This window comes from Archocentrus centrarchus, chromosome 10, assembly GCF_007364275.1.
Source record: "Archocentrus centrarchus isolate MPI-CPG fArcCen1 chromosome 10, fArcCen1, whole genome shotgun sequence".
NCBI lineage: Eukaryota > Metazoa > Chordata > Actinopteri > Cichliformes > Cichlidae > Archocentrus > Archocentrus centrarchus.
In genome coordinates, this window is record NC_044355.1 from 14,992,424 (window position 1) to 15,010,398 (window position 17,975).

At 40.7% G+C, this 17,975-nt stretch overlaps 1 protein-coding gene across 3 annotated transcripts; it reads right to left on the minus strand.

Moving 5' to 3' along the window:
* Positions 1-120: 120 nt before the first annotated feature.
* kdm2ab (lysine (K)-specific demethylase 2Ab) lies at positions 121-17,061 on the minus strand. Of its 3 annotated transcripts, none has more exons than XM_030739234.1 (23): positions 17,023-17,061; positions 16,229-16,269; positions 14,250-14,388; positions 13,922-14,000; positions 13,766-13,812; positions 12,331-12,509; positions 11,998-12,104; positions 11,718-11,811; positions 9,293-9,446; positions 9,052-9,167; positions 8,041-8,167; positions 7,659-7,933; positions 7,460-7,537; positions 7,006-7,266; positions 6,385-6,513; positions 6,155-6,241; positions 5,768-5,992; positions 4,433-4,462; positions 3,191-4,230; positions 2,487-2,650; positions 2,192-2,338; positions 1,805-2,020; positions 121-1,714 (listed from the first exon to the last, which is right to left on the minus strand). In XM_030739234.1, the coding sequence occupies exons 2-23, from the start codon at positions 16,262-16,264 to the stop codon at positions 1,533-1,535; spliced, it is 3,912 nt and encodes a 1,303-aa protein (XP_030595094.1). In that variant the 5' UTR covers positions 16,265-16,269; positions 17,023-17,061; the 3' UTR covers positions 121-1,532. The 3 variants fall into 3 exon arrangements, with proteins under 3 accessions (XP_030595094.1, XP_030595093.1, XP_030595092.1); XM_030739233.1 differs by lacking the exon at positions 17,023-17,061 and adding an exon at positions 16,681-16,920; XM_030739232.1 differs by lacking the exon at positions 17,023-17,061 and adding an exon at positions 16,455-16,674.
* Between the last annotated feature and the right edge of the window lie 914 nt (positions 17,062-17,975).

Here is a 17,975-nt window from a genome sequence, read left to right on the forward strand (position 1 = left end):
GAGATGCTGGGTGGAGCCACCGAGGAGTGGATGGATTACGGTATAAACAGGAAAATGTTAGTGATGTAATTGCAGTGAATCTTCGCCACTTAACAAAAAAAAAAAAAAAAAAAAAAACTCGACCATTGTTTATCATTTATTTTTTTCTTGAAAAATAACACAAACAACATAAAGTGAAAAAGGCTTCTGAAAATAATTACAATGCTACAGGTTTCCCGTTTTGATAATCTAAAAGAGGAAAAAAAAAAAAACACATTTACACAAAAGTATACATTTATATACTTATATTCATTTTTAAGGGATATGGCCAGGAGAGCAGTCTGGGAGACCTTTGATATAGAGCCATAACACTATAAGAGAACAAACAAATGAGCAGAACCCCCACCTCCCTAAACAAAACCATACATCTCTACACTGAATCTGACAAAGTCATGTTAAAAGTAGATGGTCATTTTATTTATTTATTTTTTAAATCAGTGAAAACAGAACCAGCGTATCAAAGACAGGTGGGGAGCAGTTTCATCTATAATAGTTTTGTTCTAAATGTTGTCTGTACAAAAACAAAGCAAAAGGAGTTTGGAAATTATAGCACCTGAAGTCTAACGTTTGAAAATGCACCATTTATCTGACACCTTATCCTTGGCTCATCCCCTACACTTTAATGCAACCTGCCCTTTGTCGGGGTGAGGTCTTGTTGCCAAGTTGATTGCCTACTCACACTTTAACTTTCTTACACACTTAGCATCCATGTATACCATACAACTGGACTTGTGTCACAACCAGTGTCTTACAAAGCTGAATATACATCTGGTAAACACAAGCCATTCCTGTAGCTCACGTTTCCTGTATTACATCAAAGTCCTTTCACCTTTAGTTGTCTCTTTTTTTTTTTTTAAGTATCAAAGCATAGCTGTTGTGCATGAAGCATAAGTCATCAAACAACTGAAATGAAAAAAAATAATCATAATATGCTTGAAGCACCCAAAAGTAGCTGAAATCAGGTAAGTCCAACAAAACAATGCAGTTATGTCCCACGGATTGAATTCAAAAGTCTCTGCTTATCTCTTTCTCAAGGTGAAACCTTGTGACGACAGTGAAGTCTGTCCAAAGATTTGATGACTTTGTTATCCACAGGATGTGTAGTCTAACACAGCTAATGAATTGCCCATGTTCTCCCACTTATGGCAATTAAAAAAAAAAAAAAAAAAAAAAAGATGTCTTTTCCACACTACATTAAGTCCCAAAAGAACAGCAAAAAGGCTCCTGAGTTCTTTTTTTCCTTTTAGGTACATGGCAAAAAAAAAATATGCACTGAAAAGAGAGCACTGTCCCAGTTGTGACATCCCCTTTGCCCCCTCCCAACACCACCAGTCAAGTGTGCTGCTCCCAGTTTAGACCCCACCCCCTCCTTTCCGTGACTCAGGTGCATGAGCTTCCCTGCCTTACTGTGTTCTTTGAGTCACACAGATTCACAAGACACTCCCTCCACTTTTGCATCTCAAATCATGTCTGCAGCGAGGGAAGGCGAGCGCTTAGGATATCCGCTGGATCAGTTTTTCATCTGATAGGCAGTAGAGTGTGTTGACTGACAACTCAGAGATGAACGCCTCGCAGGCCTTCCGGGAGACACCTTTACAGCCTCGCAGGTCAAGCAGCAAGATGCAGGAGAGGCGGCGGAGATACTTCAGACAAGTGTCTGTCAGTTTACTGCAGCCTAGAAAAGAACCATGAAAACGTTAAATTGAATAAAAAACTGGAAAGGCATAGGTATACCCTTTCTATTCACTTCCCAACAATCTCTCACCTCCCAGGTTGAGCTCTGTGAGTGTGTTTCGCGTGGACGAGCCCACTGCAGTCAGCAGATTGATAGAGTGGTCAGTGAGACTATTGCAGTGGGACAGATCCAGTTTTGTCAAATGGGGCATGTGGCGGATCACAAGTCGCAGAGTGGAGTCGCTAATGTCCAGGCCTGCTAGCCGCAAACACTGCATGGACCGCAACTGACTTCGATTGTCACTGCCTGGACCGGAGATGATGAAAGAAAGCAGACAGACATTTTATACATTTGGTAAAGGAAGCGGGGAAAAAAATAAAATCAAAAGAAAGCAGGAGAAAGACAGAAAGTCTATTACTAGATAATTAACTGATATCATGCACATCTTGTGATCAGTCTGAGGCTACTTTTCCTCACCTGGAGGAGTGACTAGATCCCTGATTTGAGCATCTTTGACTCCGTCTGCATATCGCAGGTCCAGTGAACGGAGGAGAGGGCAACCAGAGGAGCACAGAGCTGAAACAGAGGACCAGGAACAGCCTGCCAGCATCAAATCCTTCAGCCCTGTAAGATGGATAAGATTTAGTGTTTAACATAATAGATTATAAAATGAATTACCCTTCTATTTGTTAATACTGTTGCATTTATTTACATCTATATTGACCCAATAATCAAATTCAATAATTGTGTGAGAGAAACTGAGTGTGCATACCAGGCAGGCGGTCAATAAGCCAGCTGAGCTGTTTTTTAGAGATGTTGGTCCAGGAAAGGTCGAGTGTGACCGGCTGTCTTTTTATGATACCTGTCAGGGCCTGAGGAGTAACCGTGCGCTTGATGCTCAGGTCAATTCGTGCCCAAAGCCGCTTGTCTAAACACCTGCAGATGAAAATACACGTGTAAAGAACACATCTGTGCATCTAGTTCTCCATTTGCAGATATATGGCCTGCCGATAGAACCAAAATAAACCATCTATTAGGCTGAAAACCTAATAAAACAAAGTAGGGGACAGGGATCACCAGCAGGCCTTTTATCAAATCCAAATCAAGATGGACTATATTCCAATCTAAATTCCTCTGAATGTCATCAAGATGTGCTTTGACATCTTCAAGGAATTATATTATATATATATATATATATATATATATATATATATATATATATATATATATCTCAACTACAAGACAAAAAGTCCACTCATGTTTGTATAGCTTTCTTAAACTGTGAAGCTCATCTGAATACAAACACCAGCGGCAGAGCTCACATTAACCAAAAAACAACCACATCATGCATCATTTGTAGCTGATACAAGTAACGTCAGTGATTTGTCATTTAAATTAGGTAGAATCAGTCTAAGTTTTCCATTGCTTTTGTGAATGTGGAGATTTATTAGTGAAGTGTCAGTTAGGAGGTCTTACCATTTGTACCAGTTCTTGCAGACTGCCATGCAGACACAGAGATCTGCTCGACTTAGGTAGCGGAAGACGGACACCCACACCTCTCTCTCACAACTTGGGTTATTCCCCACACTCCCCCTTTCTGCTTCACCCCCTCCTTCCTGCAGTGCGGACAGAGGGATGCGGAGATGGGGAAGCTCAGAGGATGAAGAGGAGGAAGCTCCATTGTTCAGTTTGGCTGGCCTGCTCAGTCTCATTCTTTTTGAGGCCTCAAGACTCTCTGAGTTTGAAGTGCGAGTGCCAGTGTGTCCACTGCGTGTTTGCGGTGGTGAGTGCTGATCAGGACAGGGGTTGCGATTTCTAATGGGGGGCCTGACAAGGGTTCTGGGCTGGCTGTGTATTGTGGAAGTGGCAGTATGAGGGGCAATAGCCTCTAATTTCGGGACAATGGCTGATGGGTCCTGCTTAGCTCTGGTTGGCCTTTGGAGTGTGACTTTATTAAAATATGTTGCATCTCTGTCCCCTGTTCGACTGTCCTGCTCCATCTCCTCCTCGTCATCCTCATCTGCTCCATTTTGGTTGGCCACCTCAAACCCTTCTTCTCCTCTTTCTTTGGCTGCGTGTCCTTCTCGTCTCAACTGTGGCTGGTTCTCTTTATCACCTCCCCTTCCACTGTTCTGCCCGCTCTCCTCTTCTTCATCATCGCTGCTGCTGCTATTGGTGCTGCTGCTGCTGCTGTCTTCACTGTCCTCTTCCAACTCTGTATGACTTCTACCACCTCTGATGCCTTTTCCCGCTCCTCCTCCTCGCAGCCTCACACCTCGTCCTCTCCCTCTGCGGGGCTCTCCTTTGGGCACAAGCACCAGACCGTGGGAAGACTGCTGCTGCTCCTCCTCCTCCTCAAAGGTCCCAGTTCCTATTGGACTGCTGTGGTAAGAGGAGCCATTTGCCCAGGTGGAACCTCGGCCTGTGCCCTGAGGTAGTCTGCTCACTGGAGAGCGCAAACGAGGCAGCACCCTGGAGCTCAACAGCCTCGGAGAATGAGCTAGAGATAAACGTTTCTGATTGGAGGTAAAAAAAAAACAAACAAGAATAAAACATGACATGTTTCAGACACCAAATCCAGAGCTACAATATGGTCTGTGCAGTATTGTGTCATTTAGCAGCAGAAATAAAACCTTAAAAGTTGACTGAACACATTTTACAATTGCAGGACTTTCAAATACAATACAGAATAACTACAGAAATAAATGCACTGCTTACTGTTAAGATTTTGCTCTGATCCAGTCTCATCTGCAATAAACAGAAAAGGAGTTGGAAGAGTGGGAAAAAAAAAAAAAAAGGTCAACTACAGGAAAAATAATCTATGAAACAGCAAACGAAGTGTTTGTTTAGAGTTTAAGTCAGAGACACTGCAGAGTTCTAGCTAGGGCTGGGCGATATATTGAGATTTTAAGAAATATTGATATATTTTCATACAAGATATAAGATGAGGCAATATCGTTTATATCGATATAGTCTATGTCGCGTTACAATCATACTTGTAGATCCACCAGTTCAGCTTTCTCTTCTTCCAGTTTGTCTCTGCACAACTTCACACTGCCCCGCCTCTCTCCCTCACTGCTTCACTCGTAAATCAGGCAGGAAGCGACAGCATGGCAGTGTTGCCAACTTAGTGACTTTGTAGCTAGATTCAGCGGCTTTTCAGACCCTGCTTAGTGGCTTCTTCCGGTGACGTTGGCGACTTTTGTAGAGTTTTGGAAACCTGAAGTCCTCCGCTGTTGCCGTGTGTTGTGGACATACAGCATTCGTACTGCATCCGTTCATACGCTTTGGCATCGCCCAGACCCCCAAAAGTACCTGGCTGCAGGCAAGAGGGCACCACCATACCTCAACTCCATAGCAGAAGTTGGTTTGTACCGTAAGTCACGTGACCTTAATAGCAGAAGTGAGTCTTTTTCATGTGCTCATGATGCAGCTGGGGGATATGTAGACATTGCACTGAGCGCATGGGCCTGTTGCTGTGATACGTCAGCGCATATATCTATGGATTTACTGAGCTAGCTAGAATCCTGCTGACTGAAGGATGGAATTTTATTCACTCAGTCTGTTTACATGTTTTATTTGTACAGAGTACTAAATGTACAGGAGTGCACACAGGACGAAGCACTTCAGTGAAGTCTACTTCACTGGAGACTGGCTTTTTAAAGAATAAGTCAGCGTTTTGCTATTTTTGATCTGTCTTTTTTGTTTACATTTTAATAGCACAGCTGTCAGTCTCTTGTTATGCAGGAAAGAAGCATTAATTTATTTGAGGAGCATTATTATTTAAATATGCCAGTGGTTTATTTTTGAGCAGTTTCTCATGTACATCTACAGCTGAGTGCTAACAAAAGCGTTACATTTGGGACATGTAGCTTTGACTCACAAGTGCCTTTTTCTTTATACCTTTTGGGAAGAAAAAATATAGAGATATACATCAAATTGCCTGACGCTGTGCCTTGCTGAGGTGCCGTTCCGCCGGGCTGAGAATTTCAGCAGTTAGCTACTGGAAAGGATCGCTACTGTAACAGTAAAATGACCCCCCCCGCAACTTACCCTCTTTTTATATCTGAGCTGAAGCACACTTGCTCTTTTGCGGCTCTCTTGATGCTGCAGTAGCAGTTTCTGAGAAGGCGGTGGTGCTGTTGGTCGGCCTTGGGGTCTGCTACGTTTCCCTTGACTTGCCTCTTCACCGACTCCAATTCCTTCCCTGTATGAAAGTTTGGACTGTGGCAAGGATGTTGAGCCTTCTGACTCTCCACTTTCCTCATCACTGGAAGACTGATGTGGGAGTGCCATTATTAATTTCTGTATCAACATCAACTATAGGGCAACAGGAAGTGGCTGATAAAGAAGGAAAAACATGTCCTAGAGAATGAATGAACTAAAATACTAAGAGAAGGAAACAAAGGGCAAGTAAATGTAAGAAATGTGTTGAGGTACCTCTGATGCTGAACCTTTTCCTTGGTAACATTTGGGACATTCCCAACAGCTGGGTAAGTCCTTATTGATCTTCCCCTCACCAGGTTCCTGGAACACAACAGCTTAACATTTGAAATGGCAATAACAAATCCTGATCACAAATGCAGTTATGAACGTAGCAAAAAACACCAATGCAATAACTGTGTAATGTACTTAGTTTATACTCCACAGAAGCTCTGAAGCAGACGCACCTTAATGCATTGTCGATGGGCAATCTGCGAACACACGGAGCACTCCATAAGGGAGTGAGTGCTTGGATTCGCTTCATCCAACTCCCCCTCTCCACATATGGCACATCGTGCTGTGTTTGGTAAGGCGGGCTAGATGGTGGACAAAAAGACGAAATTTTACATCTAATGTTGACATCAAACTTGTTAAGCCTTGATTATACTTTCAGTATAGTGTGAGACCACAAGTGCCAGACCATGCGGACTCGCCCCAGCCGGTGAACTTCAAAGAGGTGTAACAGGAATGACTACTTGGCCGTCGGGTCTCCAGCCATCCATGTCCACAATGGAGTATAATAAAGGTTTTAGAATGGTTCTCTAATTCAGTCTGTCATTTTACTTTAGAATGAGGACCTTCAGTAGGCCTCTTCAGTTCAGTTCTTGTAGAACTGAAGAAACCTTTTGGATGAGAGGCGAAACATCTTCTAACAAAAAGAAGTCGTGTCGCCCTTTTTCAAGCTCCAGAGACAACTATAACCTGGATGACTGAGAATCTACACAGACATATGACCCTATACTTTTTTCTTCTACAGACATTTACAGACGGGCAGCATAATTTGGCTTAGCATAAGTATGAAATCTTACTGCTAGACACTGTCTCATGATGCAGCTCTTCTTCATGCGTCCAGGCCCGCCAAACTTCCTCATGTCATGGCAGTACTGGCAGTTGCCACACTCCTTCCTGCAGCAGGCAGCACAGCGCTTGCACCTCACCCGTCTCCGTCTCAAGGCGGAGATGGAAGAGCGTTTGGTGGCCTTCTGACCCAGAGGCTTGGGGAGGGTGGGACCCAAGCGAGGACGGTAAAGAACAGGTGGAGGGGGAGTGGGAGGGTGGTACCACAATGGCTACATAAACAAGACCAGCAGGCAAGCAATAGAAAACGCATGTTATGATTGAGTCACACAAACGCATCAGATAGAAAATAGAAGAAGGTTACAACATATGATCCTAGATGTAACATATCTGCTCAAAGACATATCTCCACATAGGAGTATCCTCCTATGTATTTGCAGCAAGATTTAAAAACAGTTTACTCACCCTTTCAGGCCAGCTGACAATGGGCTCTCCAGTGTAGGCCAACTTAGGGTTGTCATTGGCACACTCCTTCAGAACAGCCTAGACAGAAAAAAAAGAAAATGAAAAACAGTATTTGGCCTAAATACACTAGATATTTCTAGTGTGGATCATGTGATTGTTATGTAAGCTGATCCACACAAGGAACTTAAGTGACACCCACCCTCATGTCCTCAAGCAGGGCTGTGGCATTCCCAATTCCTGCAGGGGCACACTTTTTGTGGGCCGGCAGCTCCTCCAGTTTCCCTAAAAGGTTCCACAGTCCTTCCAGCTCAAAGGGGGTCAGTACAGGCCGAGGTTTGGTAACTTGGACTGGTTGTTCTTCGTCGGTTTCATCCTCTTTGATCTTAACTTCCACAAGTTCAGCATCACTCTCAACTCCATTGGAGGCTTCATTCCCAGTGTAATCATTGTTTTCAAGGTCAGCCGGGGTTAAGCCTTAAGAGTGAAAGGATGCAGTGTTTAAAATTAACTGACAAATTAATGCTGGTGTCCTCTGTGATAAAGGGGAAAAATGAGTAGTCTTCGAGTTCATTCATCCTTACCTATACCAAGGGAGTACTTCTGGAATTCAGGGGTGAGGTGGGAGATACTGGTCAGACAGTAAAGGTATCTCTCCAGGACGTACCAGCACATCTCATAGTAAAATGGGTACCTGAACTTTGCTGGCACCTAGGGAATCACAATTAAACGGAACAGGAAAAACTGCTAAATAATGGTTATGTAGCACTCTAGTCAAACACTATAAAAGAGAAGCATTTGTCACAAGTTTGTTGTGGTTTTCACTTCTTAGAAATAAGTGGGAGAAACATGGTGTGCCTGCAGACACTGCATTGACATTGTCTCAAAAATAAACTTTATATTTCTATTGACAGATCTGACCTAAACTGTTTTACAAAATTAGCCTTTTTGAATTTGATTTCATTCACCAGTTATAACCCCATCTCCAAATTTAGCAATTTTTCAGATAATTTAACACCTAGTTTTTCTTGATTTTTTTTTTCAGAATTTTCAATGACCTAGAGCAGGGGTGGCCAACTCCAGGCCTCGAGAACCGGTGTCCTGCAGGTTTTACATGTGTCCCTGATCCAACACACCTGAGTCAAATATAGAAGTCATTAGCAGGACTCTGGAGAACTTGACTGCATACTGAGGAGGTAATTCAGCCATTTGATTCAGGTGTGTTGGATCAGGGACACATCTAAAACCTGCAGGACACCGGCTCTCGAGGCCTGGAGTTGGCCACCCCTGACCTAGAGGAACCTTGTCAATTCAGTCACAGTGGCTTAACAGCCACTCAATGCATTAAATAAAATTATTCTACTAGGAGCCAAAAGATGCACACGTTTCAAATTTGAGAAAAAGACAGCACTGGTATCAGATTTCTATAGTTGGAGTACTTGAGTAGACACTGAACATTTTTTTTAAATTAAAAGTCAAGTTGTTGAGAAATGTTTGCCACTAACGTCTTTCCTCCCCTCATCATTTCCACAAGACCCTGAATCATGCATTGTATAACTGCAACAAAGTTTACAGTGAATTGAGCTGCTGCTCACCCGTGTGCGATCCTCAATGGTGTAGATGTTGAGCTGCATTGGGATATTAAAGCTGTGGAGGAAATTTCCCCCAAACACCAATGTGTCCTCTGGTGTGTACACAGCATGGATCCACCCTACAACATATTACACACAGGATGCTCAGTCATGTGTGTGAGGGTTTTACAGATAAAGGTAGAGACAGTGTATGTAACTGTGCATAGAGTGTCTGTATTTATTAACACTAAATTATAGAACACACCTGATGGGATTATGAAGGTGTTGCCTTGGTGGAGCTCTATCCTCTGACAATCATGACACTTGTCCCCCAAGAAGATGTCACCCTGTTTTCCTGATAAAACCCAGTTTTCATACATCTCCAGGTTCTGTGGTGAGGGCGGAATCAGCCAGAACACCTGTAGGGGAGAAAAATAAATCATACTGTGGGGGGAAATAATTATTTCTGCTGAATTACTCTTCCTTCTGAATTTCTACGTTTGCTCACTTATTTAAAAAAAAAAAAAAAAAAAAAAAAAAAGGGGAAGTTTTTTTAGTTTTTTTTCCCCTAAGAATATCAACCAAAGATCCAGAAAAAACAAAAAAAAACAAAAAACAAAACAAAACAAAAACATCCAGTACATAAAAGTTATAAATTGATTTAAATGTCACTTAGTAAAATAAGTATCGATCCCAAGGCAAAACACCACTTGGTACTTGGTGGAGAAACCCTTGTTGGCAAGCACAGCAGTAAGACGTTTCTTTTTGGCTCATTCTTCTTCACAGAAACTCTAAATCCCTAAGATATCTTTGCTGGTGTTTGGCAACTTGAAGCTTCAGCTCCCTCCACAGATTTTCTATAGGACTGAGGTCTGGAGACTGGCTAAACCACTCCATGACCATAATGTGCTGCTTTTTTAGCCACTCTTTTGTTGCCAATCTTCAGTGTTCTGGCTGGGGGAAGGAGGTCTGGTCCATTGGCCCCTCAATGCATTGAAGTCATCCTGTACCCTTACCAGAAAAACAGCTCCAAAGCATGTTTCCACCTACATGCTTGACTGTTGAGATGGTTTTCTTTGAGTCATACTCCACATTTCTCTTCCTCCAAACATGGCAGGTCAAGCTGATGCCAAAAAAAAATTTAGTTGCAACTGACCACAGCACTTTCTGCCAAGCCTTCTCTGAATCGTTTAGATGTTCACTGGCAAAATTAAGATGGGCTTGTATCTGTGCTTTCTTGAGCAGGGGGAGCTTGCAGGTACTTCAAGATTTCAATCCATAATGATGTAGTGTGTTACCAGTGGTGTTCTTGGTGACTGTGGTCCCAAATGCCTTCAGATCATTAACAAGCTCCTCGCCTGGAGCTTTGGGGTGATCCACCACCTTTCTCATGATCATCCTCACCCCATGAAGCAAAGTCTTGGATGGAGCTCCAGACTGAGGACGATTGATGGTCATTTTATATTTCTTGCATTTCCAATTAATTGCACCACCAGCAGTCACCTTCTCACCAAGCTTCTTGCTGATGGTCGTGTAGCCCATTCCAGCCTTGTGCAGGTCTACAATCTTGTCCCTGACCACCTTTGAAACCTCTTTGGTATTCCCCATGGTGGTGGAGAGGTTTGAATAGAAGAAACTGATTCTGTGGGCAGGCTTACTTTAACACCTTTGGTAACAATGTACCTAATGGTGTATATCCCTTTCTATAGTTATATATTGTACTGTAATAATAATTTTCTGACAAGATTATGTAGGCAGAAGATGTTTGTTTTTTTTTTCTCTCCACCAAAATTTCTGTATTTTGACTGAAGGGGTTAAACACATAACGAGCTGAGATCAGGAGCCTCTGTGATCGATTGATTGACCACAACCGTTGTAGAGGATCAAATACTTATTGGCACGCAAGTCAATTTATAACTTTTATATTATGTGGTTTTTTTGGATTTTTGGTTGATATACTGTCTCTCTTCATTAAAATGAAAGTACCATAAAAATTAGAGACTATAAGTGAGCAAGATTATAAATTCAGCAGAGGATCAAATAATTATTTCCCCCACTGTACGAAGTGTGAGTTTGCAGTGTATGTCAACTCCATTATCTGATCTTCCCTCTGGCTTGCCAACAAAGATTCAATTCATTCAAGGAATTGACATGCACTCAAAAATTTCCGTATCACTAATTTAATGATGGGACATATGGGTTTAGTTTTTTTGACAGATGTATGCAGTTAAACTGTTAAAAACACTGAAATTGCTAAAAGAGAAACCAATGAGCAGTTAATTTTAAAAGACCTGTGTTTTTTCTTTTTTGAATATTTATATATTTCTTATTAATAAGACAAAAGTATTTCTTATCCGCTTACTTATCTGATCGATTATCGATAGAAAACTCGATTACTAAAATAATCAATAGCTGCAGCCCTAGTAGGTTAGTTCAGTCTTTGCTGTAAGTGAAAAAGGTTAATCCTGATTCACTGCTCTTTCTCGCTGGTTAAGGCTGTGAAGTGGGAAACAAATTCACTTCATTCAACACAGTTCCTCATGTGTGCCTCACAGTTAGGGTTACAATTGTGCAGTAACAACCCACATGCACAAAGAAATGTGCCAGTCAAACTCCTCAAGGTTAAAAACTATTCTGGTGGAAACTTTGTTAAATCTACGGTTCTTGTGTGGCGTGACACTGAGACTTACCTTTCCTCCTCGCAGAATGTGGTACCAGACGGAAGTGCCCCCAAAGTCAATGTGGAAATCTGTGAAGCAGCCCTGCACACTCATGAGACAGTACCTGAGAGACATGAAGGAAAGATTGAAAATAATAAAAACATAACAAGGTTAAAATGTTAAGAAAAACAGACAAAACAGAACAGAGATAGCTAGGGGTGAACCACCATAGCCTTTGCATTGATACAAGAGAGTTGATGTAATGATGATTCACTACAGCACAGCAAATGTTAAATGTTAATTTACTCACTTCTGTACTTTGGGATAATGCATGTCTATGATGGCATTGGTGGAGTCCCTCTGCCGTTCCTTGAGATGACGGGGCCACATGTTGTCCACCCAATCAATACAGTCCACCTGTGTAATACAGAAGAACATATTCAAACTTTCAGCACCAAACCCAAACCCAAGACTACTCTGATGACTGGCACAACTTTCTGCATAAAACACACCACAGCTGGCCGATAACAAAAGCTGGTGATGATGTTGTAGACCCCCCCCCCCCAACTGTAACACATACAGTTAATCGTATGAAGCTGTATGTACATCTGTAAACGTGATGTGTGAAACTGTAAAATCTCACCGAAGCTGGTCGTTTCACCAGATTTTCCAGCCTGGTGTGGCTGAACTCCAGGCTGATGACGTTGTAGAGTTTTTCTCTTTCCGACGGGGGCGTCTCGTAGTATCGTCGCCACTGAGCCATCGACATCTCAATTCCCTTCTGGGTGTTCACATCCATAACGTCTACAATACGTCGACTACCTGTATGCACATTGTCAACTCAGATCATTGCTATTAAATCCAAATTCAACAGCCTGATACTCATTACTTACAGTGTGTAACACTAGTCATTTTATAAGGAATATTTTATGACTTTACTGTTTTCCCAGAATGCACAAATCTTTGTGAACATAAGAAACTTTAAAACAATTTCATAAAGATCTTAGGTTTGTTTGTCTTTTTAAAAATGAAATAAAAATCTAAGGACTGAAAAACAGAATGAGTTTGAGGGCTACTTTCAGCTGCTCGCTTGCCACCAGGGGTCGCCACAGTAACTCTGCATGTTTGATTTGAGTTTTACACCAGATGCCCCTCCTGAGCAACTCCAAAAGGGGATTTTTATCTCCAGCTGGAACTGAACCGGCAACCTTTTGGTTGCAAGCAAATATGTAAATGAAGCGGAACAGTTTGCAAAATTAAAAATCAATTCATTATTGCTCCCTCGAGTAGTCACAATGCTAGAATTTCAAGCTTGATACCAATGCCCAGGGAAAACCTCAAAATCTTTTTCTATAAAACTGGTGTAAAAATAAATGATCAAAAAAAGTTAAGAGATAAAAATTAAGAGGTGTTTTTCATAAAGATTAGAATACAAAATATAACAGTGACATTATTTTTAAAATGACTGATGTAGTGCAAAAATATTAACAATTATTTATGAAAATATTTTAAGAACTATATTTTTAGGTTGCCCGAGGCACTGCTGTGCTTCTAGTGACTTGGCTTCACATTTTTGTTGCTGATCAAATAGAGTTGTTAGGGTAGCTACCATTGTTTCTAATTGCTGGTAGACTTTTCTCAACTTCAGTCTGGTACTTTAAAAGAAACATGACAGTTTTAAGACACAAATAATTGTGCTATCCTGTTATATCAACACCATCTATTATAATATTACAGATGGGCAGAACTGATAATGTTTGCTGCCTAGCTCCAACATGTTATCATTAGCCATAGCCACTACCTTAATGGTAACTTATCAGGCAACTAATGTGGCTATTGGATAAAGGTACTTTTGGCTGCTTGATTTTTTTTTTTTTTTAACCCACAAAGGCTGCCAATGTGGATGGATTCACGTTTGATTTGGCAAAACTTTTATGCCAGATGCACTTCCTGATGCAACCCTCCCAATTATCAAAGCTTGGGACTTACACTAGAATACACTAGCCTGTGACCCCTGAGGCTGGGTTGTGGCCATCAGTAAATTACTTAATCTGAATGGGGATAAAAAAGGAACTTACCTACAAACAACTTTACATCACTCACACTAAAATCAGGATCTGGCATTCTGTAAGAAAGGTAATAATTTCACTTTTACTTTTCTTTGGTGGAAGACACACAGTGAATAGTTTTCTCTAATGTCAGCAGTGGTGAAAACAGTCAAATCAGTCTCTTACTGCATGCCAAGGCCATCAGTAGTCTTAAAGATAATAGGGTCCCTGAGTCCCTCCCTCTGGATGTATTCAAATGTGAAATCTAAAAAGGAGATGCACACATCAAAGACAAAAATACGCCCAAAAGACACAAACAAGACATTTATAAATAGCCCACTTACAACAAAACTGAAACAGTGCAAAGTGGCATAGACTCTTATCCAATTAACACACTATCAAGAAAACAGAGTTTACCAAAAAAACAGCATGTCACCTTACCTTACAAAGCTCTAGATGTAATCACAAAAGATCCTGCTATTAAAAAATTTAAATATACTTGCTGATGCCTCACCTTTACCCTCCATATGTTTGACCAAGTCACTGCCAAATCTCCTACAATCCAGCTTCTCCTCCAAGTCAAACATTCGTTTTCCTTCAATTTCATCATCTGAGATTCCATCATCCTGATAGCGGCGCCGTGTTCCTGTACGCTGAGGACATAAGGTGGTTTTCAGTTAAACTCTGGATCGTGCCATTAGTCAAGAAGGGCTCCTACCTGAAACCCTTAGAATTAGCTTGCAGGGGGGGGGGGGGGGGGGGGGGGGTATTTTGTACAAAAAATTCAGGATGTTTAAACAAAACAGCAGAATTTGAAATTCATTCAGTGCTTTTAACTTGGGAAACAAAAATTGTATTAACGTAAAATTCTGTAGGCCTTGATGAATTATGTGATACAGACTGAGAATCCCAGTTTTGTACAAAAACCATCCACCCGGAAGAACAACTGGACTTTCCAGTATTTCCAGAGTTTATCTGAACTTCACTGTCTGCAAATATCTCTCAAAACAATATATCTGAAAAATACTATTTATTAAACAGTTTCTGAGGCATAAAGGGTAAATAAACAAGGCGCTATTTTGTCTCATCCAGAAAACCTCACGGGTGTGAGGGGAAATCCCCTGCTCAGCATAGCCACACAGGTTTAGGGGTTAGCAATACTGGTGACTTTCCTGTCTTCATCCTGTGAGGACTGTGATCAATCAGTTTCTTGTCAACCTACTTAAGCTTTGTATCAGAAACTTAATCATTTACAAATGTGATACGAGTATTTAACTATCTGCATGATCACTAAACCACAATAATTCAAAGAACAGACAGTCTGACATCTTCAAGTTGAATAGTCACCGAAAATAAAGACAAATACATGAAATCTGTTCAGTGTTTAACTTTTACTAAATAATAAAAATAAAAAACGCATAGTTTTCATATGCTGTATCATGCATACTACAGTTATCTCACAAAAAAATAAATTAGCTGAGGGGCGGCACACTACAATCTATAATAGGGGTATCTATACCCCAGCAATAAAGAAAATACTAAAACTACCTTTTAGTGGCAGTGAGAAAGCTTTCAACAAAGAGCAGGATAAATGTAAACCAATCCAAACTGATCTTTCAGCTAGATACAGAATCAGTTTATGTGGTCAAACAAACAATACAGTATTACAATAGCAGGGGTTAATCTGCTACACACTGCCCCCCTTTAACCCCCTGCTGCCATTCACCCTATGCAGCACTGCTTGGCAAGACAGATGGATGAAACACAGCAATCCTGTCCTTAGATCTCCCCACCCCCATCTCTTCACCACATATGTAGTTTTATTTAAACATTAATGCTCCTTACTTTCGCAACTGAGGAGCATTGTATCCATTAATATGAAACTAAAGCAAGTTAATATTACAAAAGAAACTCTGGCTAATGCTTCCAGATAAAGTAATAAAATCAGCAAAGGGAATTAATAAAAACAGAATTAGGCAACCATTTAATGTGTGCTGTTATGTGTTGTACAACAAAAATACCAATCAACAATAACAGGAAGCCTTTTTAATTAATATAAATATATTTTATATTCAGCTCTGATCCCGTCATTGGAATAACTGGTATCAGCTGGTATAATGTTTTGAGTACAAACCGCAGCTTGCAGTTTATTGCTTTACAGCAACAGGGAAGGGGGTGAAACAGGGTCACAGAACAAATGCTGTCAGTTTAGACACTGAACTTGACCTTTTCTTGAACCCAGAGCCTTTACACAGGTTCACTGCCGTCGTTATTATCATCATTAGGGTGCCACACAAAACAAAAAACCACTACCGTGAACACAATGTGCAAGAAGAAAAGCGGGCAGTCCCAGCCAAACACATAAATTCTCATTCACTAAATTACTTTGTGTCCATAAAAAAATAAATAAATAAAAATTAAACACGAAGAAGTCGCCCTGCTAACACAAAACAACGGATCTGGGGATTTAACAGTTGGGTGAAGTTAACTTACCAGGCGCTTGCTGTACCGTGTATGAGAATCCTCCATTATCCCTATAAGAGAAACACAAGTTTCTGGTCACCCCAATTAAAAATCCAACTAAGCCCGACTATTATAGTTTGTTTTTACATCCAATCGGACAGAAACACACCCCCTCTCAGCTAAGATAGCCCCTGCTAACGTTAGCGAGCAGTTACTTTAGCCAGAAAGCTACGGTTAGCATCACACATATAATTACCAGCATAAACGTTCAACATGCGTCATTGTATGAAGATCACTGCCTATAAGCACAGCTTCATTTTAAAACAAATACCCAGAACCACCGTGTCTATTTTCTGCCGTTTTTTAAATGGCCTTATCGGCTAGCATAAACTAGCTCAATCGGTAAGTCGTCCGCTATCACTAACGCTAGCTAGCTGTCGTTAGCTTCTGTACGCGGTAGTTGTAAGCTTCTTTATCGTTACCTCCGCGTTTTAACTCCTTTTAGGTGCAGCGGTCACAGTAACGTTTCCCAACTAGAGCGTCCAAAACCTCCCCGCAAAGTTTCTCCCCATGTTATGGGGTAACAGCTGTGTATATTGTTGTGTTTATTATTGTGCGATAAAGTTAGAACGACTCGAAGACCAGAGACGCCATTTTCAGCTGGTCAAAAAACACACACACATACACACGAAGCGGAAAAAAAAGGAAAAAACGACTAGGACCCGCCTCCCTATTTACTCCACTGCGCCGAGATATTAGCATAGAGCCGCTCTCATTGGGCACAGTGTGTGCTATTTAGAGCAGATTAGCATATGTTAACATACGAGTGTGTTTGGTTTGTCTTCTCTTGTGTGACCGCTCAAAGATGGATTTATTTTTACTTCAGTTCTCACACTGGCTCAGGAGGTCTCAAAGTGCCCCCCCCCCCCCCCCCCCCCCCCAAAAAAAAAAACAACCCATGATTGCCTGTATTTAAACTGTTCTATAATCTGTCAAACGTGACTCATGAATGATATCAAGTCATTCTGAAACAGAAAGAACATTTCTGTCATATGGTTGAAGCCTCAATCACTTTTTTTTTTTTTTTTAGCAAATTTAGTTTTATATATATCCTTTATTTATCCAGGTATAAAGTCTCATAGAGATTAAAAATGTCTTTTCCAAGAGAGATCTGGCCAAGAGAGCAGCAGAAATTGCAACAAGCATAACGTCACAGTTCTATAAAGATATTTGAAGTGGCTGAAAAGGACTCGATTGATTATAATGTAGAACACAGTCTCTCTTGAAAAAGAGATTTTAGACAGAAACTGTTTTGATGCCGAAGGAAATTAGGGCAATGAGACTTTACCTGGTTAAATAAAGAATATAGGGTAGTGAGGTAAAGGTTGTTTTTCACTTAGGTATATGGTCTGAGCTATTTAAAAATCTTGTCTGTGGCCCAGGTGAATATTTTCAGATTGTACTTTTAATACTTTAATGTAAAAATAGATCCTGTTTTTATCAACAGGATTTGAAGAATGATAATCTGTTTTATTGCTTTTTTATATCTGTTCATTGTAATCTTCTTATTGTTGTTTTTTTAGGTTGACAATGTTAAGATCTGTCCAGGGACAACAGATGAAAAATAGCCTTTTGGCTAATTCTGGTGCATTTACTATAATGTTAATTAATGTACACTGTCCCTGTCAAATAAACTAATGAAAAAAAATAAATAAATAAAAAATAAAAAAACAAGTACAAAAGTATTAGCAACAAATTAATGTGTATGTGGTATATA